This window comes from Vanellus vanellus, assembly GCF_965231255.1.
Source record: "Vanellus vanellus genome assembly, chromosome: 7".
Taxonomy (NCBI): Eukaryota; Metazoa; Chordata; class Aves; order Charadriiformes; family Charadriidae; genus Vanellus; species Vanellus vanellus.
The window spans coordinates 15,003,527-15,030,390 of NC_138912.1; the positions used below are offsets into that span (position 1 = coordinate 15,003,527).

Below are 26,864 nucleotides of genomic sequence, written 5' to 3' on the forward strand. Positions count from 1 at the left end.
GCACCACCGTGGAGGGCAGTAAGGTCTTGTGATGATAACCTTGCCAGGGCACTGACACGCAACACACGCACACGCGGAGTCTCCGTCTCTTGCAAAAGCGATCGCTGGCAATTTTAAGGCATTGAAGGAAACCTATGGTTGTAAATCCTATGTCAAATTTGGCACACGTTGGAACAGTTAGAGCGGAGACGAAGATGCTTTGCGGGCTGGTGTTTGGGAGTCCTGCAGCTTCCCAGCCCCAGCTGGGGCACGATGCTAAAGTGAGCACGGGCTTTTCATGTGACGACTGTGCAGACAAACAAGGGGCCCTGCAGACCCCGATAATTTTGGAGCCAGTGACACCAGACAAGGTGCTGTGCCCCATGGTGTGATGGTGCCTTCACCTCCCATGCACTGGTTCCCTGCCCTGCACCTGCCTGGACTAACGCTGCCGAAAACCAGACGGAGTTGTCAGGACAAAAAGAAAAACAGAACATTCCTTGTAATTTAAAACATAAGTGGCTCATAGACAGATGTCAGGTGTGGTTACAGTCCAGTATGGCTATTTCTGTGCTTCTGGGATTAAAAGTGGACAGCTACAGCTTGAAGTGGGGAAGAGTTTATCTATACGTGTATTTGGATAGTAGATGAAGGTCTATAGCCTTGACACTAGGTATAGTTGAATTCTTTCCCTCCCCCCCCCCCCCCTTCCCCGGCCAGCCCCCTGAGCAGCAGTCCCAGCCAGCTCCCCCTCGCCCACCGAGGGAGGGATGGTGGGTGCTACGAGTCCACTGTGGCACCACAACAACAACCAACATGCATCTAGCTACCTGCCCACACCCCCACCCCATTTAAAAGGGAGCAATGTGCCAACCTCGGCCGCTGCATGGCAGGACCCGCAAGGAAGCCAGCCCTGGGTTGGTGTCCCCAGGGGGTTACGTGTTTCTAAGGGGGGGGCTTCCTGCGAGCCCAACGCAGCTTTGTGCCCAGAGGGACAATTTAAAGGCCGAGTGGAGACTGTTCCCCCTCAAATGCAAAACGGACAGGGTCCTGACAGTTACATTTTTGCATTCGCAATGATTCCTTCATGCAGGTTTAATCTCCCTCTTTTCTTGGCAGAGGTTATGGTCCCCTCAATCATCTCAGCCCGGCTGGATGATATTTTAGAGGTCACTTTAATCACCTCTCCTTGCTCCTCCTCCTTGAAGGACAGAGTAGAGGAACTAAAGCCTCTTGGCTGGAAGGAGTAAGTGGGGTTGGGGAGGGGATTGAGCGCTGAAAGGCCGCTGCTTCCCATGCTGAAGAGGGTCTCCTCTCCCTCCAGCAGCTTCCTGCAAGCACATCACAAAGGAAGAGGTTAGTATGGGGACATCTCACCTGAAATATCTGCAAAGCCTGAGGGCGTGCTGTGACCTGTGAGCAAGTCCGAGTGCTCCAGGCTGTCACTCCAGCCTGCAGTGGACACACACTCAGGTCACACTGCACCATGAAACTGCTTCAAAAATCATATGCTTTGGTCAGATGTTTTTGGAGCACTTGGGATACATAAGACTGGCTCCCTCCTCTTCCTCCAGAAATTCCAGGGAAATAAAACCCTGAACCAGAGGGACTCTGACTTTTGTGTCTACCTTGACTTTGCAAGAGAGACAAGTTTCTAACCCCAACTGCCCCCATTAAAAACCACTGCTGCTGAGATGGCTGGGGGACACAGATCACAGCTGCTAGATCGAAGCATGATGTGGAGCCATGGCTACTCCCCAGGCAGGAGCATGGCAGGCACAGGCAGGGGAGAGGAGGAACACCATCACGTGTACCCAGATAGTTTCCAGGCCCTTGACTATATCCCAGCCTGGTGGGGTCAGGAGATGAGGCTTGGGGGGTGGCCAGGAAGGGCAGGGTCAAAGCAGCCTTACCTGTAGGCAGCTATCTCAATGTCAAGTGCCATCTTGACATTAAGCAGGTCTTGGTACTCCCTCAAGTGCCGAGCCATCTCATTTTTGGTGTTTCGCAGGTCATCCTCCAGCTGCCCGATGGTGTCCTACAAAGGCAAGGGCGTTCAGCACTGTGTTTCAGAGCAGGGACCGCTCCCGTGGGTCTTCCACTCTGCCCATTGCAGAGCCAGGGAAGCTGCAATGGGCAGTTGGTCCACGATGGCACATCCCACCAGCAGCTTGGGATCATGAAATCTCACGCTAATGGGGATGCAGAAGCTGGCAGAGCACCGGGCATGAATTGTGAGGGCGTGCACAGAAGGGGGAGACTTCAAACATCGATGGATTTATATATTTTCCCATCTGTAGCAGGGTCTGTGAGATGGGGGGGCGGGGGAGAGGGGCAAATAGCACACAGTGGTGGAACCCCCAGTCCTGCAGGGGACTAGGCAGGCTGCAGCAGAGGGGAGGGAAGAGCTGCCAGGGAGGGACGGGAAGTTTTGAGCTTAAGCATCGTCAAAGCAGGGGCGGTGGCTCAGCAGGACACGTGAGAGCACCCAGCACTGCAGCAGCACAGGGCTGGAGCGGGTGCCTGGAGAAGGGCTGCAGTCTGTGTCTGGAGGGGCTTCAGAAGGGTTGGGACATGTGTCCGGGGTGGTGGAAGGAGAGGAAGGAGGAGGGAAGAGCTGGGTCCAGGAGGGGAAGGCTGACACCTGCCTCAGAAAGTGCCTCGGGGGGCTGGGGGGGTCTCTGAGCGCAGGGATCTGGGGGGGGTTACAGAGTCCGGGCCCTGCCCTGTGACAGCCAGGGTGCTCAGCTGGATGATAACATCCTTCTAGCATCCTTCCCATCAGCTTCACCCTGCCACGGCTGCTACATCCAGTTCTGCCTGCAATGTGGAGGAGTCTGAGGCCAGATCTCCTTGCTAACAAAGGGGACTAATCTTTTTTCTATTTTTTTGTTGTCAGAAAACAAGCAGCCCGATTTCCTCCCACATGCATCCAGGTATCTAAGCAGCAGCCTGGAAGCAGTGAAACCCACTCCTATTGGGGTCTTCCCAATCAGATGGTTTCCCGCTGCCAGCCACCCCGCTGTGCCACCAGAGGAGCGTGATTTGGAGCAGGAATGAGTAAGCAGTTTGCATTTAAGTGACAGTGCAGCCCTGCCTGCAAAGCCCTGCAATGGCCATTGTCAACGTCTGCTCTCCCGCAACCCCTCCTACAGCCAGGCCTTTGCAAGTGCTTCCAGCTCCTCTATTCCAGCAAACAAGCTTTGTCCTGCCACACCGTCCCCATCTCGTCCCTGTCCTCATCCCCATCCTGTCGCCTCCTTTTTGTCCTGCATAACCTCCCCTGTGCGTAGTGCAGAGACAGCCACGAGATGTGGAGCTGCCCAAGGAGCAGGGAGCTGCGGTGAGCCTGACACAATGAGCCCAGTTTGAGCAGAGACCCTCAGAGAAACAGCGCCAGCTCATCTTGAATGTGGCTTGGGGCATCTCACAGTCAAGTTAGCTGGACGCATCCCACCTCGTGGGACATTTACAGGCCATCCTTGGGGTCTCTGCCTTGAGCTGTGCTGCCTTGACCATCTCCCGCAGCAAAAGAGCTGCATGGAGCTGTGCCTCTGAGGTGGGACTAGGCAATGGGAAGGGCTTCAAGGAGACCATTGAGGCAGCAACTGCAAAGCCCGAGGACGTGCGTGGATGCTGCTGCGGTACAGATTAAAATCTCTGCTGTGATGCAGCCAGACTGCTGCTGCACTGAGCCACGACAAGAGGGAGGGACTTGGGGTCACCTAACCCTGGGACAGCCCCACTCTTGCTGCTCGGGCCCTCCATGCCTACAGCCTCCTTCTCTCTGCCTGCAGTCTGCATGAAAAAAAAAAACAAACCACTTTTTAAAAATGGGTTATCCTTGTTACTTTGTCTGTACCTCTCTTCTACGCCCCAGCTCTACCAGCTGGTTTAATAAACCCCCTTTCCCCACACCATTGCAAACCTGTCCCCTAATGGAGACCTCTCACATATTGGGTCAGATTTGACTGGATAGCCTATATAAAGACATGCCCCTGCTTTAGCAGTCTATAGGAACATTTTAAAAGCTCAAACAATAGGAATATTCTCTTTTAAGACAGACTCCGATCCTTTTCCACTGGTTGCAGCCACAAAAATTATTTAGCTGCTACACATGCACATTGTTCAAAAGACACCTAAGTGTTACCACACTTTAAGCAGATCCTGAGGGTCATGCAGTAAAAAGCTGCTGTGCTATAGCTAAACCAATTTCAATTATGGTGCTGTTTAATCCAGTTGCATTATTTTTTTTTCCCCCGACTGACAGGTTGTTCCCAGAATCCCTATTTTCACATGGCATCACGACTATTTAAGAAGATTACTGTATGTAATCCTTTCACCCACTACAGAAAATATTGTATATTACCCATTTCTACAATATTTGTTGAAGAAGACATCAACTATTCAGTAAGACTGCGAGCAGCTTGGAGCTACAATCCTGAATTCTAGTGAGCCTGGTAAAATTTAGCCTTGAAAATGACAAGGCATTACTTGGGTGTGAAATAACAACGTCCTTCAGGTATGACGTAAGGCAGTTGCTTCAGTATTTAGAAGGAAATGGCTCGATTTAGAAACCACAGATCATTTAATAGCCATGTAATAGAGCAATCTCAGGATTTATTTTATTATAAATCATGAACATTTCCCTGTAGAAAGAAAATGCGGTAATACTGCGGTAATGGAACAAGAGATATGGAGTGCTCAGTGGAGACTCACCCCACGTGAGTCTTTCCACAGACACAGGAGATGCTGGGATCTGGCTGCAAATTCTGCCTTAAGGTTTGCAGAGCTCCAATTTCTGCAGTGCAGGTGCCAAGAGCCAGGCCACAGGGCAAGGGGCCAATCCTGGGCAGACAGCTTCGAGGAATTACCCACAATGATGGGGAACGTGTGGACAATTTTGGAGCTGACCCTTAAGGAACAGGGCAAGGATGGAGCAATACCCCAAACAGCTCTGCCATGTGCAGGGATGTCCCCTGTGGGAAGGGGGTGTTGGAGGGAGTGTCCTGGCCCTGCCTGTCCCCCCCCAAAACCTGCTCATCTGGGGTTCTGCCTATGGATCAAGGGTGAAGGCAGCAGGCAACGCCCTGGTGAAGCAGGATCTGTTATGCAGGGCAGAGAGACCCTCTGCCAGGGTGGGAACAAGGCTACAGGGATGCCTGGGGCTGCGCAGTGCTGTGGGGGCACTGGCCCCGCGTGGGTGGGCACTGCACAAAGCAGAGGGGTTTGGTGCTGTATAGTGCCGGTGGCTGGAGGGCAGGGGGGGCGTTGCATGGGGTGCAGCACAGCACGGGATATGGGTGCTGCATGGTGCAGGGGGGGCACCGCACGAGGCTGGAGTGTCCAGCGCTGCACAGAACTGCGGGGGCATGAGGGGGCTGCTGCAGAGGACGGAGCTGCGCTGCAGCATTTTGCATGCAGCGGAGATGCTCAGCGCTGCACAGGCCCGGGGGAGGGGGAGTGCTGGGTCGGAGGTGGCGGTGCTGCAGGGCGGGGAGGCGCCGGGGGGAACTGCGTGGGGTGAAGACGGCCGGTGCTACACAGCACTGGGGGTGGTTGCTGGGACGGAGGTGCCGAGCGCCGGGGCGGATGGCCCGGGAGGAGGATGCTCGGGAGGAGGATGCTCGGTGCTCCCGGTGCTGGGGAGCCTGGGCGGGGAGGGGACGGGGACGGTTCCCGGCGCCGCCCGGCTCACCTGCAGGCCGGCGGCCTCGGCGCTGTGCCGCTCCTCCAGCTCCTGCAGCTGCCTCTCCAGGGACTGGTGGGCGCCGCGCAGGCTCTCCATCTCCGCCAGGCGGGCCTGCAGCTGGCGGCGGCACTCGCCGGCCTCCCGCCGGCTGGCGCGGACGGCCTCCTGGCTGCGGGCCGCCCGTTCGTGCAGGCGGGCGCAGCGGGCGCGGTACCAGTCCTCGGCCGCCTGCAGGTTGCGGGCCGCCAGCGCCTCGTACTGAGCGCGCAGCTCCCGCAGCGCCGCCGCCAGGTCGGGCCGCCCCGCCGGGGCCGGCAGCGGGGGCGCGGCGGCACGGAGTGCGGCTCCCAGCTGGGCCAGCTGCTCGGCGTGGGCGCTGCGCAGGGCCGACAGCTCCTCCCGCAGCGCCGCCGCCCGCCGCTCCAGGTCGGCGCGGGCGCGGGCGGCCCCTTCGGCCGCCTGCTGCCGGGAGCGCAGCGCCTGCTCCGCCTCGGCCCGGCCCCGCGCCTCCTCCTCGCAGCGCGCCCGCAGCCGCTGCGTCTCTTCGGCCAGGCGCGCCCGCTCCAGCGCCGCCTGCGCCCGCTCCCCGTGCGCCTCCTCCAGGCGGGCGCGCAGGGCCCGCAGCTCCCCGCCCAGCAGCTGGCCCAGCCGGCGCGGCTCGTCCGACCGCTGCCGCAGCGCCGCCAGCTCCGCCGCCAGAGCCCGGTTCCGCTCCTCCAGCGCCCGCACCCTCTCGATGTAGCCGGCGAAGCGCTCGTTGAGGCCCTGCAGCTGCTCCTTCTCGCTGGCCCGCGCCCGCCCCGGCTCCGCCGCCCGCCGGCCCGCCGCCGCCCCCGCCTCGGGGCGCCGCGGGGTCTCGGCGAAGAGGTGGCGGTAGGAGGCGGCCAGCGCCGCCGGCTCCGCGCTGTAGCTCATGGCAGCGGAGCAGGAGCGGCGGCGGCGGTGGCGGCGCTTATGTACGGCGGGGCGGGGCGCGGGGCGCGGGGCGGTGCGGTGCGCTGCGGCGGGGAGGGGGAGCGGTGCGGTGCGGTGCGGTGCGCGGAGCGCCCCCGGGGCCGGCGCGGTAGGAGGCGGCGGGAGCTGTCCTTGCGGCGCGGTGCTGAAGGGCTGCGGCGGCGGGCGGGGCAGGGGGCGGGACAGCCGGGTGTATATGTGTGGGGATGGACAGACACACGGACGCAGAGCACACAAACGTACACGGGCAGATGGGCAAGGTCACACACACACAAAGAAATAGACGGATGCACAGGCACACGCGAAAAGGGACAGGCGCATTCACAGTAAGACGCACACGCACACGTGCTGAGAGCCAGACAGACAAAGGGACAAGCAGATGCGCAGAGAGACACATGCAGATGCACAGGCAAGGAGAGGCAGAAACACAGAAGGGAGCAGGCAGAAATGGGCAGGTGGAGAGACAATCAGACAGACATACAGACAAAGAGTCAGGCAGACACACAGGTGCGTGCACGCACACACACAAATTACTCCTGCTGGGGTACCCCCGGCTGTCCCCACCAATACTCAAGGGAACCCGTGCTGTGTGCCTGTGCCTGAGGTGAAGGTGTCCTGGGGGGTTGGTCCCAGCCCCTCTCCTCTGTGGGGACCGGGGTGCCAGCAGCAGTGTGGTGCCTCTGCAGGATGGAGCCACGAGCAGTTGGGGTGCAGGGGGCTGCAGAGGTGGGGACATGCCCAGAGGAGGGGTTGCCCAGGACAGAGACTCATCGCTGGTCCAACTATGCTGCAAGGGACAGACCAGGGGAGGATTTTGCTTCCAGGTTGTTTGCCAGGCACAGAAAGAGACGCTTCAGCTTCTGTCCTGTCCAAGCAAGCAGACTGGACAGGGGTTTGCTGGGAGTACCCAGGGCTGCAGAGGTGATGAGAAGGGGGACACACACACCCCACTTCCAGGCCAAGTGCCCTGCCTGGGAACACAGCATCCCAGGGCAGAACCTGCCAAGAGACCGGTGGGAAGTGTCTGATCTCTGGGAGCAGCAGCACAAAAGGAAGCTGTGAGATGGAAAAACAGCCTAAAACATCTCTGATCCAGGTGTGAGGAATGTGGTGAAATGTGCAACTGGATCCTGTCTCCTGCTGTACATCTCTCTGCTGCTGAGCTCTGCACTGATGTCGAGTTCCTCTTGTCCTCCACTTGTTCCCTTTTGTCCCCACAGGTGACCAGGGAACAGTATGAGGGAGGTCCAGCAGATGAGCGGGGAGGATGAGCAAGCCAGGGCTGGCACTGGAGAAGCTCCAAAGGAGCTGTTGCTGTTTCAAAGGGAGCAGTCAAATGGGGATAGATGGTGCTGGGATTCACATCTCCTTGGGATCAGCAGTTAATCATAACAGTGGCTACGGGGGAGGCCCTGCAAGCATGGAAGCAATCCCGGCTGGAGTGCACAGGAGCCCATGTCCCTGCAGCCATGGTTAGAATGGCATTGCCTGGGGCAGAAACCCCATGGGGAAAACATCTCTTTCACTTGGGAGTGAGGTGAGCCCAGCCCAAGGCGGAGCATTGTCCCATCATGGGAGCAGGCTGGTCCTAGGTGTGCAGTCAGGGATTGGCAATAGGATCAACACACACATATATACCTCACCTTAGTCATAGAATCATAAAATTACAGAATCATAGAATCACACATTGGAAGGGACCTCATGGATTGTCTGGTCCAACCTTTCTTGGCAAAAGCACAGTCTAGACAAGATGACCCAGCACCCTGTCCAGCTGAATATTTAAAGTGTCCAGTGATGGGGAATCCACCACTTCTCTGGGGAGATTATTCTAATGGCTGATTTTTCTCATTGTGAAAAATTTTCCTCTTGTGCCCAACTGGAATCTCCCCAGGAGTAACTTGTACCCGTTACCCCTCGTCTTTTATAGTCCCATGTATCTGTCCCACAGGGCACAGGAGGAATGAGGAGTGTCAGTCAGTGGAGACAGGAGCTATGTGCACGCTTGGGTGAGAGACCTGGCTTGTGCCTTGTTTTTCCAGGACTCAAATCTGCTCACAAGTAGTGTTCCTGGAAGGACTCAGTTTTCCTGAAGCCCATTTTAGGTCAGTGATGGTGAGGCTACATACAGCACTTGGATCGTCTGAGTAGCTTAGGTGGCAGAGCAGGCTGGGCAGACAGCCTCAATCCCCACTGGGGGCTGCCAGCCGTCCTGGCCCTGGAGCGCAACGCCTGGCCCGTGCTGCCAGGCTCCCACTGCTGACGCAGAAATCCTCTCCTTCATCTGGTTTGTTTTTTTTTTTTCCTGGCCTTTCACATACTCGTCACACACAAGTGTGTTTTACCACTTCCTCGACAACTGTTGCTTTGCATTACAATATCCTAAGTCAGGTTTCTGCCACTGGCAATAACTGATCAGATAACTGAGAATTTACCAGCTCTGCTTAGTTATGTGTGTGGCGTTGTTTTGATGACTTTGCTCTGATGCTTATTACTGAAGGTGAAGGCTGTTGCAGTTCTCTTTTGTCTTGGAAAAGTGCAGTGCAGCCTATCCTGGCCTCCCCACTTGTGCTGTTCTAGCGCTGCCACACATATGTAGTCTAAGAGCAGAGTTAGGAGTGTCACAGTGTCCTCCAGCAGAAGAAATGAGAGGGTCTCTGCAGGGACTGCTGACATCCATGGGTGAAGCCCCTGGACTGAATCCCTTTGCCTCCCAATAGGTTGCTGTGGTCTGGAGTCTTTCTACACAGAGGGAAGGAGACTGCGTGAAACAGGTAGGACCTGAGCCAGTTGCAGATGTGACTGCTGGGACCTTGTAGTAGAATGAGCACAAGGAGTTGGAGTCAGTAAATGATAGTAAGCACTGGTGTCCCGCAGAACAAGGATGTGGCTCCAGCTCATCAGAAGGCTGCTTCTTTCAGAGGAGCAAAGGGTAGTCAAGACCTTGGGATCCACCTCAGCATGAGCTACCAGTTCTGGGGGTGCTTCCGTGTTCCAGGCAGCTGCAGCAAGGCCCCCATCCCAGGTGTTTGGCACCAAAATGCAATTCCCTTGTGAGCCCCTTGAGCCCCTGACCCGGCTCTTGGGGACTGACTTGGCCAACAAACCTGTACAGCGCTCCCAGTGAGAGGGAGAGCAGCGTGGCCGCGTCCTGGAGAAGGAGCCATGTCCCAGCAGACTGGAAGGAAGCCTGTGAAAGGCCCAGACCCCAAATTCCCCCAAATTCATTCTATTCTATTCTATTCTATTCTATTCTATTCTATTCTATTCTATTCTATTCTATTCTATTCTATTCTATTCTATTCTATTCTATTCTATTCTATCCTATCCTACTATTGTTCCGTTCCATTCCATTCCATTCCATTCCATTCCATTCCATTCCATTCCATTCCATTCCATTCCATTCCAAGGTCAGAGGCTGGAGACAAGCTGAACACCAGCATGTCAGACCTGAAAGGAGATGGCAAGCTGGAAGTGGGCACAAACTGGGCTGTGTTCACCCTCAGGAAACCTTGATGCCTGAGTAAATACACGGTTCTCTGTTGGGACACACAAACATGGCCACAGGGGGATCTTTATCAGGCCAAAAAACAGGCAGAAGAACAAAGGAAAAACAGTCCCATATCTAGGAATGGCACTACTGAAACCCAGTGGATTGGCCAGGACCTTCCCATACCTCCCAGTTCCTTCAAAAATCAATGCCTGTGAGGCAGCAGCAGGAGTCCTTAAAACTCCGTGATCCTCTCCGCATAGCAGCCGCCTGCTGATGGGGCTCGTTAAACGTTTTATCTCCAGAGCTGTAATCTGCCTGGGCTTGTGATTCAGAGGAAAAATCTGTCCTCTGAGCTGTGCGCACACACAGCAATGGGACACACACCTTCTGGCTGGTTTCCAGCACAGTCCATTAAACTAACGCTCTGGGTAGGTGTTTTGCCACCCGGCTTCACTGCGCCTGTTGCTGGAGAGGGAAATGCTTCCCGGTGGTGGGAAAAAGGCAGATCCAAGTGTCTGTCTCCTGGGAGAATGCTGCCAGATCTCCTGCAGCACAGGCAGGTCTGACCCCCTGCAGGAGGGAGAGCTCTGTGGGTAAGGGCAGCAAAATAAGGGAGAAAACATATATAAGTGATAAACATGTAGATAAGAAAGAAGGATGTATTCTCTGAATTGCACACACACAAAACCACTAATAAAAATAGGAAAATGGCTGTACTGGGTCCCCCTAACTCAGGAGTTTGTTTCTGACAGGGGCAGATTTACACTTCCCTGGTATAACTTCTCTGGTTCTGGCTGTCTGTGGCTCTGGGGCACCCCGGGCAGCAGTCACATCCCTGTGTTTGCTGGCCCTTATCTAATCAGTGCAAGTTCATGTCCTGGATGCCACCAGGCTCTGTAACCCACAGTTTGATAACGTGCTGTATGAAAAAACATCATCTTTGTTTGTGCTTCAAAGTCACTGCCAGCTAATTTCATTCCATGCCCCTGGCTTGTGGGACACTGGAAAAGCTGGGACACGGTTCCTTCCCACCCACCTCTCTATGCAGGATTTTGCAGACCTCTGCCTTATCCCCCTCAGTCTCTTTAGTAGGCTGAAGGACTTTTGTCTATTTAATTTTCTTTCACATAAAAGCCATTTCCCATTTTAGTCATCCTTGTTAGCTTCAGTGCATCTTCTGGGGTCATGTGTTGGAAAGATATGCAGGCAGACAGACACTCCAGGATGGGCCCTGCTATGAGGACAGAATGATAGATTCATAGAATGGTTTAGGTTGGAAGGGACCTTAAAGATCATCTAGTTCCAAGCCCCCTGTCATGGGCAGGGACACCAGACCGGCTTGCCCAAAGCTCCATCCAACCTGGCCTTGAACACTTCCAGGGATGGGTCCTCCACAGCTTCTCTGGGCAACCTGTTCTAGTGTCTCACCACCCTCAGAGTAAATAATTTCTTTCTAACATCTAATCTAAATCTATCTTCTTTCAGTTTAAAACCATTTGCCCTCGTCCTATCGCTCCATTCCCTGATAAAGGGTCCCTCCTCATATGGATGGATGCATGGAAATGAGCTCCCAAATACAGGTGGTTGCATCTGCAATCGAAACCCCTCGCTTGGGTGCCCGGCGCGGGTGCCGTGAGGTGTCCCAGGGCATCAGGAGGTGCAGGATGAGCTTCCTAGGTGGGCAATGCTGCCTGGCTGCAGGCTTGGCGCCGGAAACGGGCTTTGCTTTATCCAGAACTTACAGCATGTGTTAAAGGCTCGTGCCGTTGGGTGCTTCCCCTTGGAGAGGTGACGGAGAGCCTGGAGCACCACGATGGGCCAAGTGTGTCCCCCTGCCAGGGAGGGTGATGGCAGTGCCTTATCACCCGGAGCAGAGGGCGGTAGGGAAAGCCAGAAGTGTCCTTGGGGAGATAAATGAAGCACCGCAGCGGTGGGGAGGGAAAGGCCACTGCCAGAGGAGGGGAGGCATTCCCGGCCTCCGGCCACCACCGAGGTGTGGGAAGGGAGACCAGACACGGGTGCCGGAGGTTTGGCAGAGCCGCCTGGGGTGATCTGTGGCAGGGGGACAGCTGCTGTCACCGGGGATGACCCCGAGGTGGCCAGGACCCTGCTGGGGCTGCGGCCACCTGGGAATGGACCGATGGATATTTTTTTGCTCTGCACAACCGTCCCCTGAGCCTTTCCACCCCGGACCGCCATGCCCGCAGGTGTGACGGGCGCAGGCCTGTGCTGGCTGGTGGCAGTGGACCTTTGCTCGGGGCGGGCAGGCAGGACCCCCCTCCTCCTGCTGCCATGGTCAGTGTCCCTCAAGCCCCCGGCCACCACCACCCATGCCACCTGCAGCCGCTCCTTGAGACCTCCTCGCCATCCTTCCCACCATGGATGGGGCGCACCCCGGCCCCCCTTGCCCCAGCGCGCGCTGCAGGTGCACTTCCCCCCCAGATCAATAATTAATTGCGTTGTTTTAACCAAAGCTCTGGCTCCTTCAGCCAGGGTGGGGTGCAGCGGCACTGAGTCCGGCTGACAGAACTGTGTGGGCTTAGGAAGGGCCGGGGGATGCCGGGCCGGGGCTGCAGCCCCAGGGATTTTGGCCGGAGAGATGCCAGACCCTGGGGGTGTGTCTGGGGGGGTGGTGGTGGTGGTGGGGGGGTGGTGTCTATGCGGCTGTTCCGCGGGTTGGCACATTGCAGCCGCTCCCTACCGCCGCTGGTCTGCGGCTGAGCGCCGGGGTCGCACACTCTCCCCGGTCCCTGCCGCCGGGAGGGGCGGGGCGCGGGCTGCGCCTGCGCAATGCGGCCGCCTGGGCGCTGCGGCAGTTGTGCGGGGTAGTTCTTCCGAGCGCGGCGGGAGGTGAGAGTGGTCCGGGCGCGCGGGGGCAGTGCGCGCGTGCGGGTGCGCGTGCGCGCGCCGGGCGCGTGGCGGGGACGGGACCGTTGGTGGGGACCGGGGGGGGGGGGGGGGGAGCGCGCCCTCTCCCCGGCTCCCCTCAGGCGCACACCCCGGGACGGCGCGGGGGGAGGGTGTCTTTCCGCCGTCGCGGCCGGGTCTGAGGAGGGGAGGGGCGGTGAGTAGAGCCCGGGTGCCCGCCGGCGGCACTTCCCCTTCTGCCGCTGAGGGGATCCCCTCGGAGGCAGCGCCCGCGGGCTCCGCCGCTTCCCCGGGGCCCGGCTGGCCCCCTACCCTGCCCGGCCGCTGTGCCCCGGGTGTCCCTGTTGCTTCTCCACTCCGTCCCAAGCGGGGCGGCCCCCAGGTTACCTCGGCCCATTCCGCACGGGCCCCCTCTGAGTTGCAGCCAGAGGAGCAGGAGCTCTCGGGAAGGCGTTTCGGAGGTTTGGGGCCAGCACCCGGTATGTTCGTTTCCGCCTTCCGTCCCACGTGGACCGGAGGGGTCCCGGCGGCTCCTTCCAGCTTGCAGCTTCCCCCTCGGGGTAGCCGCCACCCCGGCTGGGGAGGTGGGTAGGGGCGATCCTCTTCCCTGAGGAAAGAAAGCCCGATCCCGGCGCTGGGCAGAACGCTTCCCGGACAGCCTTGCATCAGGGCGAGGAGTTCATTGTCACTGCTCTGTTTCGTTTGAGTTGTTCTTGGCATTCCGCTATAGCAGGCTTGAGCTGATAACCTAAAGACGGGAGCGAGGCACCAAATGAAAAACAAAAAAGAAAAATCAAAAAACCCACCCCACAACAACGTAAAACTGCTTTGCTCACTGCTTATGCCTTTTTTTTTTTTTTTTTTTAATTCCTCCTTTTGTGCCAAAAATAATGTTGCAAAATGTGTGGCGGAAACAAACCTACATTGGTTTCTGATAGACTAGATGACTTAATAGGGCTGTACTGTTTCTTGTAGCACAGGCAGTTTTAAGAATTCCTGGAACCACTGAGATTATGAAACCCTTAAGTTTATTCCCTTGCTAGTGTTTCTGAAGGCTGCCAAGCTGGATACTAAGGATCCTCTCTGGCGTGGTCTTGAGAACATTCCTCCTAAGGTATAATCAGTTATGTTTGAAAAGATTTTGTTGGGTTTTTTTTTAGCTCTTTAAACCTCAAAGATTGCAAAATGCTTTCTCAGTAGTCATTTAGAAACGTCCCTCTCTTACCTATCCAAGTGGTCCCCTGTGTCCGTTTAGAATAACGTCTTGTCACCAACTGAAATGTATTGTATTGATCCATATAGCTATTTGTTGCTAGGGAATACGTCGAAAATATAAAGATTTTCAGGTCTTTTCAGGTGCTATGTGGTTTTATTGAAAACCAGAAACAAAACTCAAAACTTCATTCAGCAAGGTTCACATGCTGATTTGTAGTTCTGGCAGTGAGGAAAAATTCTGGTGTTTTACTTGCAAACCGATCAGCTCAGCTCTGGAAGTCTGTCACAGTCCTTGTCAGACCCTGTCAACCTAAACGTATTTTAGAGTAGGACTGCTATTTAAAATAATCTATTGCCATTAGTCTGGAGTCCAAAAGATCATTCAGGAGCTTGCTGGTTTGATTAACAGTGGTTGGAGTTTGTTCAAGCATAGACGTAGTTTCATTATATAGTACAATACAACCTTTACTCTGTATAGCGTCATTCAAACAAATTGTATGGCAAAATGCACCACCGAATTACATTTAAAATGCTCCATTGAATTAAGTACAATTGCAGAGATAAATGGGGAGAAAAATTGTAAGAATGGGAGAAATGTTTTCAGCTGAGGTTTGAAATTAACAGCCTGTTAGTATATTTGCATTGGTAGCATTAGTGTTATATGCTGTTTCTAGGATATAAGCTAGCAAAAATCAGATGTAAGCTGAAATTTTTCCAGGCAAATTTCCAGTTTGTAGGCGATTTTTTATAATAATAATGACAATAACCCCCCCTCGAATTGTTACTCCTTGCTATGTTTGCTTCCTAATATAGCTTGAATTGAAAGTCAAGAGACCCCTCCTAAAATCACTAGAAATATTTATTCTAGGCTGTTTTTCAACTTCCAGGGGAATGTTTGTTTTTGAAAAAACAGAAACTTCAGTGTGGTGTTTACTGGTAAACACTACGGTATTGTACTCTTTGGGAAACATTGAAAGGAGTGTTTTATTTCCTTTAAAAATATACAAGTGTATTATTTTTACATCTAAAGTAAAAGGGAAGCAAGCTATTAAAATACGACATTTAACTGCTGCTTACTGAAAAAGCAGATACGTTTATTTGCTCACATCATACTAGTTACTTGCAGTTCAGCTTAATAAAATAATGCTTCAGTGAAAAACTTACAGATGGGTGGTTAGCTTGCAGCCTTAGCTGTTATCTGGGGATGGCCCCGGGTTGGCTGCAGAGTTGGTGCTCCAGGACGAACTGAGATGATCTGCAATCTTTGAATCCTACTGACATTGTAGATACCAACTCACAAGGAGGTGCAGGAAGAAGGGCTGACTGCAGCTCTGCCCTGGAAATTGTGGGCAAAACACAAAAGTGGGATCACACAGTCGCACTCAGTGAACCTGTTCTTTTGTAGGAATTTGAAATTAGGAGTGCTGTGGGATCTGGGTGGTTCAGTGCCATGCAATCTGCTGTTGCTTGGCCACTGGTGAAAATTCTACAGAGGTCTGTAGCGTCCCAAAGTAACGTTACCACGTAGAAGCTGCTTGGCCTGGGTAAGGTGAATTAATGGTCTCCAGCCAGGCTGCAGTGGAAAGTTGTCATAGGAACTGGCTTGCTGTTTGGCAGGGCTGTGCCTTGTCTTCACTCCTTTAAAAGAACACCTCAGTAACTAATCACCTCAGGATAAGAAATACTCATCATGCCATCCAGCGTAAACCCATGAAGAGAGCAAGGCACTTCAGCTCTACCCCAAGGGAAACTGAGGACAGCGCTACATGTCAGCAGAGGACAGCCTGAGTGATGTACCTTGGGATGAGTTCGCAGTGCTTGCTTTATGCCATGTCCTTGCCTCAGGGTGGCTCACGAACGTTGGGTGTCCTGATATAAAACAGCTGTGGCTTTTTTAGCAGTGAGAATAATAGGATGGAAAACTGAACACAATGTGCCTGGGAGTGGAAGCCTTGTCTCACTCTTCGGGATGTGTTTGGGATAAGATATGTTACCAAGTCAGCGCATGGGAATTCTTCACTTATTGTCTGTACTGCGTCTACTTTTTAATTTTTATTTATAGTGTCAGCAGCACAAATACCATTTGAAATTATATTCGAAATGGCCATGATCTGAGTCTCCAAAGGTTGGCTATTCTGTGCTGAAGCATATCTCATTCTTTGAGCATCTCCAAAGTGCACATTCATATAAATATTTCCTTTAGTAAAATGTCTGTTTTGTGCTACTAAAGAAATTATTATTATGTGTCATGGTTATGATGCTCATAGCAATGAGATGTATTTTGCTTTTTAATCATTATGACTCCTTAACTGGAATGGTTCCTAAAACCTTGGACTGTGTACTCTACATAGAGAGCATGTATAACACGAGTCTGCTTTCTTAACACGACCACAGGGAGAATCGAGCATATACAATAAATAGAACTTAATGTACAGTAAATAGACCTTAAGCAACATCTGGAAAAAAAAAAAAGTGTAGGTATTTAAGGTAGTTGCTGTAAGCAGTTGATAATCTAATCCCACCTACATAAGTCTCATGGATGTGTTTGCTGGGCTAAAAAGATGCTTGGGACACCTGACTGTATGGAGACATATTAGGAGGAGGACATTTTTTATGACAGCACAAGATCAAGAAGGGAGCCTGAGTAATTCAGCCTAAAAAAACCCCACAAGCCGTCTGTGTCGAATCTTACTGCTACCTGAATGTGTAACAGTGCATGCACCTTACTGTAAGGTCAAAAGCATATTTGTTCTTACTTCACGGACAGTTGGGTCCCCAAATGTAGGAGTAGTGAATGGCTGTGTGCCAGCCCTCCCAGTCCTGCCACTTTTTCAAGTCTGGTACAGGATAGTAGAGGCTAAGCTTGTTGCTTGCTGGCGACCTTAGCTTATCGTCCTCTGGGCACGAATACCTGCTGCGGGATTTATCAGCACAGCCAGCCCGTTTTTAGTAGTTTCATTAGAGATAAAGTTCTGACTTTATCAGGACTTTGGAAACCCCGCTGTTATTATCTGCATGCTACCTTCTCTTAACATGTAAGCAACAAACAAGTGGGTTCTTACCCTGTACATCATGCCAGCTAAAACTGCTTTTAAATCTGCAAAGGAGTGAGTCCATTGAATGTGGAGAGCAGGAGTCGCAGTAATTAGATACCTATAGAAATGATGCTGGGACATGAGCGAACTGTTGGTTTCTGTTTTGAAATTAAAGGATGGATGTGTGGGCACAGCTTCTGTATGTGGATGGAAGAAGAAAAGGAGGCCCAAGGAGATGTGATTCTTTTGAGATTTGAAGGTGGCTCCAAAGTGAAGTAAACTAGTAGAAACAGATGTGTGGGAACAATGTACTCTCTAATACTGCTTGTGTTGTACCCATCCTGTTAATAAGAAGACTGTTTCGGTCTCCAAAACTACCATTCCGTCTCTTTTCACTGCAACTGGTTTATTTAAAAACAAAGGTTCCTTGAAGTCATTATGTGGTCCAAATTTAGCTTAGTTTAGTTACAGACTATTCACAGCTCCCAGCTGCCTTCCAGATATTTTCAAACAAAGACTTACTATTTTGCATATATGCTTGCTACAAGATTATCATTTAACCTTACTTGGCACATTTGGTTCAGAGGAAAGGGTAAAACAGAGATTTCCTGTATGGGTTTCTGTAGGAGGCTCTGAAGTAGAGTGGTTTTCCATTGTTTACTTAAGAACAGCCCTTTTGATTAGCTGGCTCTGACCCGGGCCTTGTAGTTCTCCCTGTTAACATTGGCATAATACATAAAACACTTACGATATGTTCTTGCTAGATTGTCAGGAAGCAAGTTCTCGCTGAACCCTCCAGGAAGGTACACTTCCCCAAAATACATTCCAACTGGGGTGGTCCAGCTTTGGCAGTTGTGGTGGCCAGATCTGGACTGTGGGACCTTCTGGGTAGGTTGCCCCTTTCTTGTGGGAGCTGCTGCCTTTCCCCTAGCAGCAGCTGCTGCCTGCACTGCTGTGGTAGCAACAGCTGCATCCCAACTGTGTACGCTGGGTTCAGGAGGAAGCTTTTAGTTGTTCAGGCAGTGTTTGCTGCTAAAATCAGTATTCCTTATCTCCTTTGGAGAATGATGGCTGTGGGTGGGAATCAACTTGTATTTTACTACTTGGACTGTGCTCCTCTTGGCATTTGCACCAAATATAGTCCATCTGGCCATGGTGTATATATAGCAAGAGAAAATTTCTAATCGGCTTCTAAAATAACCTAGGAAGGAAGGTAAATTCAAAAGAGAGAAGACTGATGGTTTAGCATAAAGCATACTAAAATCTCTAGACCAGCTGAATCCAGCTGGTGTTTGGGTTGATTCAGTTGGTGATGAGCTGCCCATAGGCATGCACAGCGAATAATTGGGAACATGGGGTCAGAGAAGAGCATGTGAATATTCTGCCCACAGAAACCCAAAGAGGTGCTGATTTATGCCGGTGCTTTGCAATCATAACACAGCAATTACCAATAATAACATCTAAGAGTAGGTGCTAGTAAACGTCAGGCTGCTTAGGTAGTTTTGGAAGTCAGTAAGTAGAACCAGTGCATTAAAAAGAAATAATATTTTTAGATGTTGATTTCCTTTGCTTTCTCCATCAGAGATACCTTTTTTTTTCCCCCAAAAAAGAAGAGCTGAGCATGTTGGCAAAAGTATTTCAAATGTTTCTTTCTCATCTTTTTAAGTCACCTTTTTGGATATTACAAAGCAATTCAATTTCAAGACTATGCAAAGACATATGACACATGACACATGTGACACCTTTGAAGTCACAAGAAAGGGCTGCAAGATTTGGTCCCGAGTGTCCTGGTTAAATTATGTTGTTTCTGACATCCTATGCAGTATTCACTCAGACCTTTCAAGAACAGATACCCATAATAGCTGCATAGTTGTTTCTTTTTCGTTGCTTGTTCAGTTCCACTTTTATAATGTTATTCTCTGTGTATGCTTTTAGGTCAGGATGAGTTCATTCCCTAAAGAAAAAACTGATCACTTGAACATAAATTGCAGGTGCTCTGAGCACCAGTTAGCTTGAGGCTGACCCTGGAAACTGCTCTTCCAGTTCAGTTCCTGTAGCTTTCCCATCATTGAATACAAGTGGCTGAGTGAAGCTGGAAAGAGGAATTTAACATAGAAGCAAGCCAGACTGGTAAATCATCTGTTAGTTCTGCTGTCTGGAAACTGAGGCAGGAGTCAGATTTCATTTTCCGCTTCATGTTGCAAGCATCAGTCAGTTGGTGCACCAGTGATGAAGGGCAGGTCAGCAAGGCAGTGCCTGTTTTGAGTCTTTTGGTGTTTTGGGATGCTGCATTTCCACATTGTTTTCCTTGTTAAAAAAAGGAAAATAAAACATTGCCTAAGGGGAAGTACAGACACGTGAACAGGGTCTCTCTGAAGGGAGGAGTGGTCAGCAGACCCTTTCCACCTGTAATCAAAAGCAGGGCTGCAGCTGACAAGGCTGGATAGAGCTCTGGTAGTGAAAAATGGTAAAAATGAGCATTTGCTACCTAAAGCTTTGAATGCTTCAAGTGAGTTGACACAAAACCCCTCTTCTGTATTCTTCAAAATGCTTGCTCTACCCAAAAGCATCGCTGCTAAGCAGTGACTAGCATACCAGGCGATCTTCTGCTAAGTCCTTTTTAGTTAATAATATGAGTTTAACCTCTAGAAGGCATTAGCTTGCCTGTACCATTAACCACTTGGTGACTGCAGATATCCTGAGCAGAATGTGTCTCACACATATTCTGGTGTTTGTTAGTATCCTCCTTATAGTGGTGTTGAAATAGGATGATTTTATAGAGAGTGCGTATGTTAAAAAATGTCAGTGCTGGAATCATCAGCAGGTGTGTGTGATATTTTATGAGCAAATTTTATACAAATTGGAAAGAGCTTTACTTGCTGTGGTCTGAGATGAAATACTCATGTGTAGCCTTCAATAATTTGGGGACTTTTGTCACTTCTGATCCAGGGAAATAACACTGTGGCCTTTTTAAGAGTTTGTTAAAAACACATTTGTAATCTAACCTTTCCTATTTTTTTTTCACATGATAATAGGTTAGGTAGGTTCTTAACCTCTTAAATGTATTGTAACTTGTCTTGCAATATTGCACTGGCAGTTTTATGAGCCAAGGCCAAAAAACCCTGCTTGCTAAACTTGAGCAATCAGGAGGGAACAGATGATGAAAAACTAACAATATTTTACTCATCTACCACTCATTTTTCTTCACAGATATGTAGTGAGCAGATATTAACAAAGACAGTAATAAAAAGCACTTTCAGTCCTCATAAATCGATGTGTGCTGCGGGGGTCAAGAACAAATATTGGAAAGGTTAGGACATGTAGAGAACTGTCTTCCCGTGTTGTGATGTTCAGAGCCAGGCTGGAATTTTTTTCAATTGCTGTTTTGAAACAATTAGAAGGAGCCATTTCTGTGGCTGCACAGGAGGCTTTGTGCTGCCTAAGCGCATGGTCAGCTTTTTTTCTACCAGCTACAGTAGGTCAGGTAACATGCTGAAAAAGAAGTCCTTCTCAGTGTATCAGGGCTGTCGTACCACTCTGCTTGGGACAGACATTTGTAAAGGTGTCTCAGAACCTAGGAGGTTCAAGCTGTTCACTCATCTGCAGCAGGAGCACAAGACTGTGCTGTTGAACGAGTCTTGAAGTATACAGTGACAAGATGCCTGAGGTTCCCTGAAGAGAGAAGTCCTGGCCAGGGGGAAGGTTCACTGTCAGGAACTCTTGGCGCTGATTTTGGGATAACAGGGACTTGCTGACGATGCCTTCTTAGTTGTTTGTTAATGTTCTCTCACCCTTCAGGCTGACAGGTTTCTTCCAGGTCACAGCTGATAGAGTAGGTCTGTCACTTTATCCGTATTCCCTCTGAGCAACCTCTATGCTGAGACAAGTACAGAGAGAGTACTATGTGTGTCCTTCTCAGCTCCTGCCAGAGAATAGTCTCCTATGTCAGCGGGATTGATTTAGCCTGTTAAAAACGGTGGGCTGAAGGGACCATGGAAAGATTACTTTGTTTTCTGCAAATTAACTTGGTGGTTTGTGTTTTGCTTGGACAGGGTAGTAAAAAGTTTCCGAAGAAAAGAAGTTGATACAACTGGAAAACAGTATAATGTAGGCCTTTGGTATCACTTGATAAAGACAAGACAGTTAGGTTATCGAAGAGAAGCCAGAGACTTGGCAAAAGCTCAGAGTCATCACAGATGTTCAGTTATTTTACTAATGAATTAAGTTACATAGGTTGGCTCAGAAATGCTGTATGAATTAGCAGTCCTTTGGAAGAGCATGGGAATACTGCAGAGAAAGTATTTGTAAAATTAATTTACTTGTAGAGTTTCCTGCAGTGGTGCCTTGGTACTACACATCTGTCAAGATTAAATGAGATTTGGGGGCTGATAACACCTAGGTGGGGACACTATTGTGCCCTAAGGACAGACTTGTAATTTCATTTGTAATCAGGCAGACTATAATTACTATGTTTGCCTCTGATTAAAAAAACAGGTCAGAAACGGAATGAATTGTGCTCTGTATGTGGATGGGAACCTCACACCGTAAGAGCACTTCCAGACACCTACAAACTTCACGTTCCCTGTTTTTTCATCTTTGTGCTTGCTCAGTTGGTAGGTGCATGTGGCTTGCTTCTCATTGACAAGGAGCTGCTGTGTGGAACTGCTTGCTAAGAACAGAGTGCAGGAAAGGTTTTGGGTATGCACCTTTCTGATCTCCATGATGTGTGATAAGTACACATCCAGCCTCTGGTTTTGGGAGAAAGACACTTTCTGTGTGGCTCAGGTGAGGAGTACTTGTGGTTACTGAACTAGGAGGAACACAAAGGAGGAGGGAGTTGTACTTCTGGCCTTTGTGAGTGTTTCAGGAGAGTGTTAGAGCCAGCCCAGGAACAATTTTGTTGAGCTGAGCCTGGATGCAGAAGGCTCTTGCTGTTTTCACATGAAAGGCTAGATCAGCCTCAGGGAAGGCTTCTTGGAAGAGAGATGGGTGCCCATTATTAAGGACAAAAGTAGGAAGCCTGTGAAATCTGTAGTAGGCTGTTATGCGTCTAGGGTCCTATATGTTAGGATAACTGAGAATCAAGATCCTCTTTACTAAATGATTTCTGTATTTGTCTTCACAGTGCCCCTGACAGCTGAGGAGTATCATTATTTTATCTTGTTTGTGTTTTGTGGACAAACAGTAACTTGAAAACTGGCCGAGTTTTGCATATGAAGACTGGGGTTTTGCTGGGTATTAAGGCTTTCTCTCCTGTGTGAGACTTAGTTCCCTAGTCCTCAGCTCATCTTTCTTCTTTTGGAAAGATGGGTTTATTTGTCAATCATCTGCCTCTTATTGGTGGGTAAGATCTCAAAAGGAAGAGAGACCAAGTTAGTATATGAGCATTTGCTAAACTTTTTCCTTAAAGAAGGTGGGAGGAGAAGAGTGGCGCTGGGAAAGAAAACAGCAGGAAAAAAAAAAGTTCTCACTGGTTTTGACAGAGCAGCTCTCAGAATTACCGGATCGTCTTCAGCTGTTGATCTCAGTGTTTATTTTCAGTAACTTTTTTTTATGAAGGAGGAGCCAGTGTTCCCCAGTTCAAGTATGCCAGCTTCTTTACTCAGCAGCACGTCCCTTGGCAAGTATTGTGTCCAGAGCCCTGGGACTCAGAGTGGCTAGCCAGCTGGCTGTCCGCACCTGGGCTGAGCAGGGACCACTTTCAGCCAAGGCTGGAGGGAGATGTGAAGTCGTGTTTCCAGCCTTTGGAGATCGTTCTGATACTGATTCTGTTGTCACATCTGTTTATGTAGCCCATAAACATCTAGAGAGGGCCCATGCAGCATGGAAGAGGGTTCAAGTGTCTTTAAAAAAACATCCTTATTCTTTCTTTTACTTTCAAAGTTTAGAAAAAAGCCAGAATAAGCTTTCAGTATCTTTGCTTTTTCTATAAAATATTAATGAAGCAGGGACCATGATCTTCAGAGACAAGAGGGTTTTGTTACCAGTAAGCATAGTCAGTAAGGAAAGCCAATAAAAATGTCCTCCCTCACCTTCAGTGTTTAGAAGATAAAGAGGACTTTTGGCTGTTTGCGTTATCCAAGCTGACCCAGTTGCATGCTTTCAGAATGACTGGGCTACTGATTGGAGTTGTGCATCTCAAATACTTTGTTGGTTGCTACTGTGCTTCAGGAAAGGCCCGTTAAGTCTGTATTTGCTTCCTGAAACACCATGGAATCTAATGAAAAGTGTCATTGTTTTGAAACACCGTGATCTGCTGCCAAAAGAGCTACAGTTGTATAATCCTTAATAGCAGGTTAGAGTGGCAGTTATTCCTTGGTTTGAAATCGGTATGTGGAAGGATGGCTTTCCAGTTCTCTCTCTGGGGATGGCATGTCTCATCTTGTTCTCTCTCTTTGGGAACTGTAACTCACACAGAGGTGCTCAGCTGCCTGGAGTTGGTAATAGGTCCTTGCACAGGTTTGAACACCAGGAGTGTTACTTGGAGGTAACAAGCTGAAGGGGACAGAAGAAACCGTCAGTCTTCTTTGAGAAGGGGGAGCAATGCTCTTGCTGCTGAGTTGCCACAGTTTATATTTGTCAATTGCCAGCAAGTTTATTTATTACTAAAGATGCTTCAGATTGTTCTGATGTAACAGAACAGAGTTGGAATAGAAAAGTTTGGCTTAACTTTCCTTTCTGATTTGCAGAATTCAGTGTATTCATTTCCATGCTGATGTTTCTGCCTTTTGTGCTGTTTATGTTAACCTGCAGCTCGGCCAGCACGCTGTCATGCTTCATATTTTTAGCAATGATTTTAGTATTTGCAGATATCAGTCTAACATTGAATTCCTGTTGTGGTGGGCATTTGCATCAAAGCTTACCTCCCAATTTACAGCTAAAGCAAATACATAGGACATCCTAAATATTTTATTTAGGGTAGACTGTATTACAGCAGAGGGATCAAATTCATCTGTAGTTTTTAATCTTTCAAGACGCTGTGCAATCAGAGCAATTGCTTACGGGAAAGCAGCGTGAGTAAAATATTTGAATTATCTTACGGGTTTCTTACTGGAATTTAACAGCTGGAAACAAAAAGCTGTGAGAACAACATCATCTTAGCCAGGTCCATGCTTGCTATTGGCAGGCACTCAGTTGGACAGCAGTTTGGGAACCTCCACAACAAAGGTTGCTGCAGGCTGCTGAAGACCTTTTCTCAAGGAAGCCAGTTTCCCAGGGCCATTAGGGTGCACAGTTCATGCTGGTGTTGGCTCAGAAGAGCCTTTGTTTATCCATTCACCGTCTCTCTAGGTGAAACTTCTCTCTGGAGGTTTCTTTCTGATTTTGCTTGTGCCTCAGCCTCATTCACCAATACATTGATTTATGAGGTGAGGAAGAGTCACCTGAGGCATGGTACTCAGTTTCACTGACCTACTGTGTAGCTCAGGCTGTTTAACTTTTCTGCATTAATTCTTGACTCTGTGAAAAAAGGCTGATTTAAACATTACTCCTCTCCCCTTCATTTAGAGCCCTCTGGTGATGGAAAAACTACTTCGGAAACTCGTTGTTTCATAACTAACTGTCTCCTCTATGTTAATATTTTTTGTGTGGATTTATTTAATTTCCAATCATGGGCTCTTGTTCTGTCATTCCTAGACTGAGAGCCCTCCACAGTTACACTGCTTTCCTGTGCGTAAATGCTTCTAGACTATTTTCAAATCACCTGCAGAGCCACTTTCTGTAAATTGGCAATCTTCCACCCCAGCCTTACTTTCTTTCACACCTTTATTCCTTCCTCAGTATAATCATTATCGTTCTTGAACGGGGACAGCTGGCTGAAGACAGTTTTCCAGCAGTGCTTGTACCGGTGACAAGATAGGCACATGGAGTCCTGCTTGGTAGCCTTGTAGATCCAGGGATCATGTCTGACCTGCAGTTGCAGCATTTCTTTGAGAGCTCATGTTTGCTGATTCTTCTCTGTGGCATAGCTCTTGCTCTTCTAGATCAAGTCTCACATTCCTTCAGTATGGCCCTCCTTTTTTTCTAGTGGTAGGACAATATGGGGCACAATAGACTTTGAGAAGTGGACAACTAGCATTACCCCTAACAAACTGTTTGTGTGAGTAGCAGTATGTTGGAGACAACTTAACTAAAATGGTAATTCTGCAGGAAGTATTGAGAAGCATGAGTTATATGGAAGCTAGAAAATACGCAAATTAGCTCACTGGAGAATTTGCGGTTCCTGTTTCAAGGCAGTGAACTCAGAGATAAATGAGGAGAATGGATGGTCTTATGGTGCTCAGAGAGGGTCAGATTTGAGGTTTGCTCCTCAGAGTTGCACTGTGGATTTCATAGTTTTCCAAATTCCTTTCTAACCATCCATTAAATCGATGATAATTAAATAATGCTTAAAATATTTGAAATAACTAGTGCTTCTTGGAGTTCCTGAATGAACAGAACTCCTTGGGTAGAAATGGATGGTCACCCGAACAAACTCCAAATTTATCTGTCTGTGTTTTTTAGTGTGACTAATACATTTGGGTCCCGGATTATTACTGGAGCTCTAAGCATTGTGCAGCAACTCTGTGGGTATGGTTGTCAGTAGAAATAGTCTGATTTTAAAAATCCATGTAAAATAAGCAGGGTTTTGTTAAACATATTTTACAACATATTTGATATATAGCCATTACTTTAACATCTGGTTTTACGACAGAGATAAAATTCAGCCTGAAATTACATCAAATGCTACAATAAGCTACATGAGCAGCACTGTCCCTTCTTATACCTTACCCATTGAGAAATAACCCATGAGTTACCATCATCTATCAGTCAGACCATAGTCAAATAAATGTATGACTGGGAATGCTTTACCAATTTCACGAAAAGCATGCTCTTGTAAAAAGCAGCTTCACTGATGTCAGCTCTCTGGTGGTGCCCAAGAGAAACAGCTATCCTCTTCCTGCAGGAGGACTCAAAATCAGTGTTGGGTGTTGCCAGTTTGGAGGTGGGAAGGTTAGTACAATCTATGGAGCCAGGACAGTGTTATCAATCTAATGTAATCCAGTGGGTCTTTGTATACCAACAGTGGGATCTACTGTGAGCTCAATACATATGCCTGTGGTTAACTTTAACAGGTTTTTAACAGCAGATCTCTACCTCTTTAATACCCTGCAATGGGCATACAGAATTATCCTGCTTAAAGCCAACCTCAAGTATTAATTATCATGAGTACGCTTTGAAGTGTCTCTTGGAAGTAATTTAATATTCAAATAGGAAGAGTGTATTTTGACCTTCCTGCCATCATGAACCTGAAGCCTTGCTGTCAGTGAGGTGGCCACCCAGAAGTGGAAGTTCTTCAAGTGAAGAACTTAACTTTAGTCACAAGGAGAAAAAAAAAAGTCAGTTTTCTGGTTTAGGTAATTTTCAGGCTTCACTGCTTATATTTGGAAACTGTGGGCTTTCCAGTGTTGCTAGAGATCTCAAGTCATGGACATACTAATTTTCCAAAAGCATCACTAATTGAAAATGCCTTTTGGAAACAATTTGCTATTGGCTATCAAGCAGCATTGGCAGTAAAACAGAGAGTGGTTTGAATTGTCATCCCAGAGCTGTGGGGTAGAGGAGAGGAACTGTGCAAACCAACAGTTGGAGC

At 49.6% G+C, this 26,864-nt stretch overlaps 2 protein-coding genes across 2 annotated transcripts in view; one reads left to right on the plus strand and one right to left on the minus strand.

Annotated features, from left to right (window-relative positions):
• Positions 1-1,036: 1,036 nt before the first annotated feature.
• INA (internexin neuronal intermediate filament protein alpha) lies at positions 1,037-6,664 on the minus strand (the record flags this gene model as incomplete). Its single annotated transcript, XM_082486204.1, has 3 exons — positions 5,678-6,664; positions 1,893-2,017; positions 1,037-1,310 (listed from the first exon to the last, which is right to left on the minus strand). Exons 1-3 carry the CDS (start codon positions 6,584-6,586, stop codon positions 1,037-1,039), a joined length of 1,308 nt encoding a protein of 435 aa, XP_082342330.1. The 5' UTR covers positions 6,587-6,664.
• Positions 6,665-12,944: 6,280 nt separating this feature from the next.
• Positions 12,945-26,864, plus strand: part of NT5C2 (5'-nucleotidase, cytosolic II) — a 62,047-nt gene continuing 48,127 nt past the window's right edge. Inside the window, exon 1 of the mRNA XM_082486669.1 lies at positions 12,945-12,965. The gene's annotated coding sequence lies outside the window, so the exon portion shown is untranslated. The remainder of the gene's footprint in view (positions 12,966-26,864) is intronic.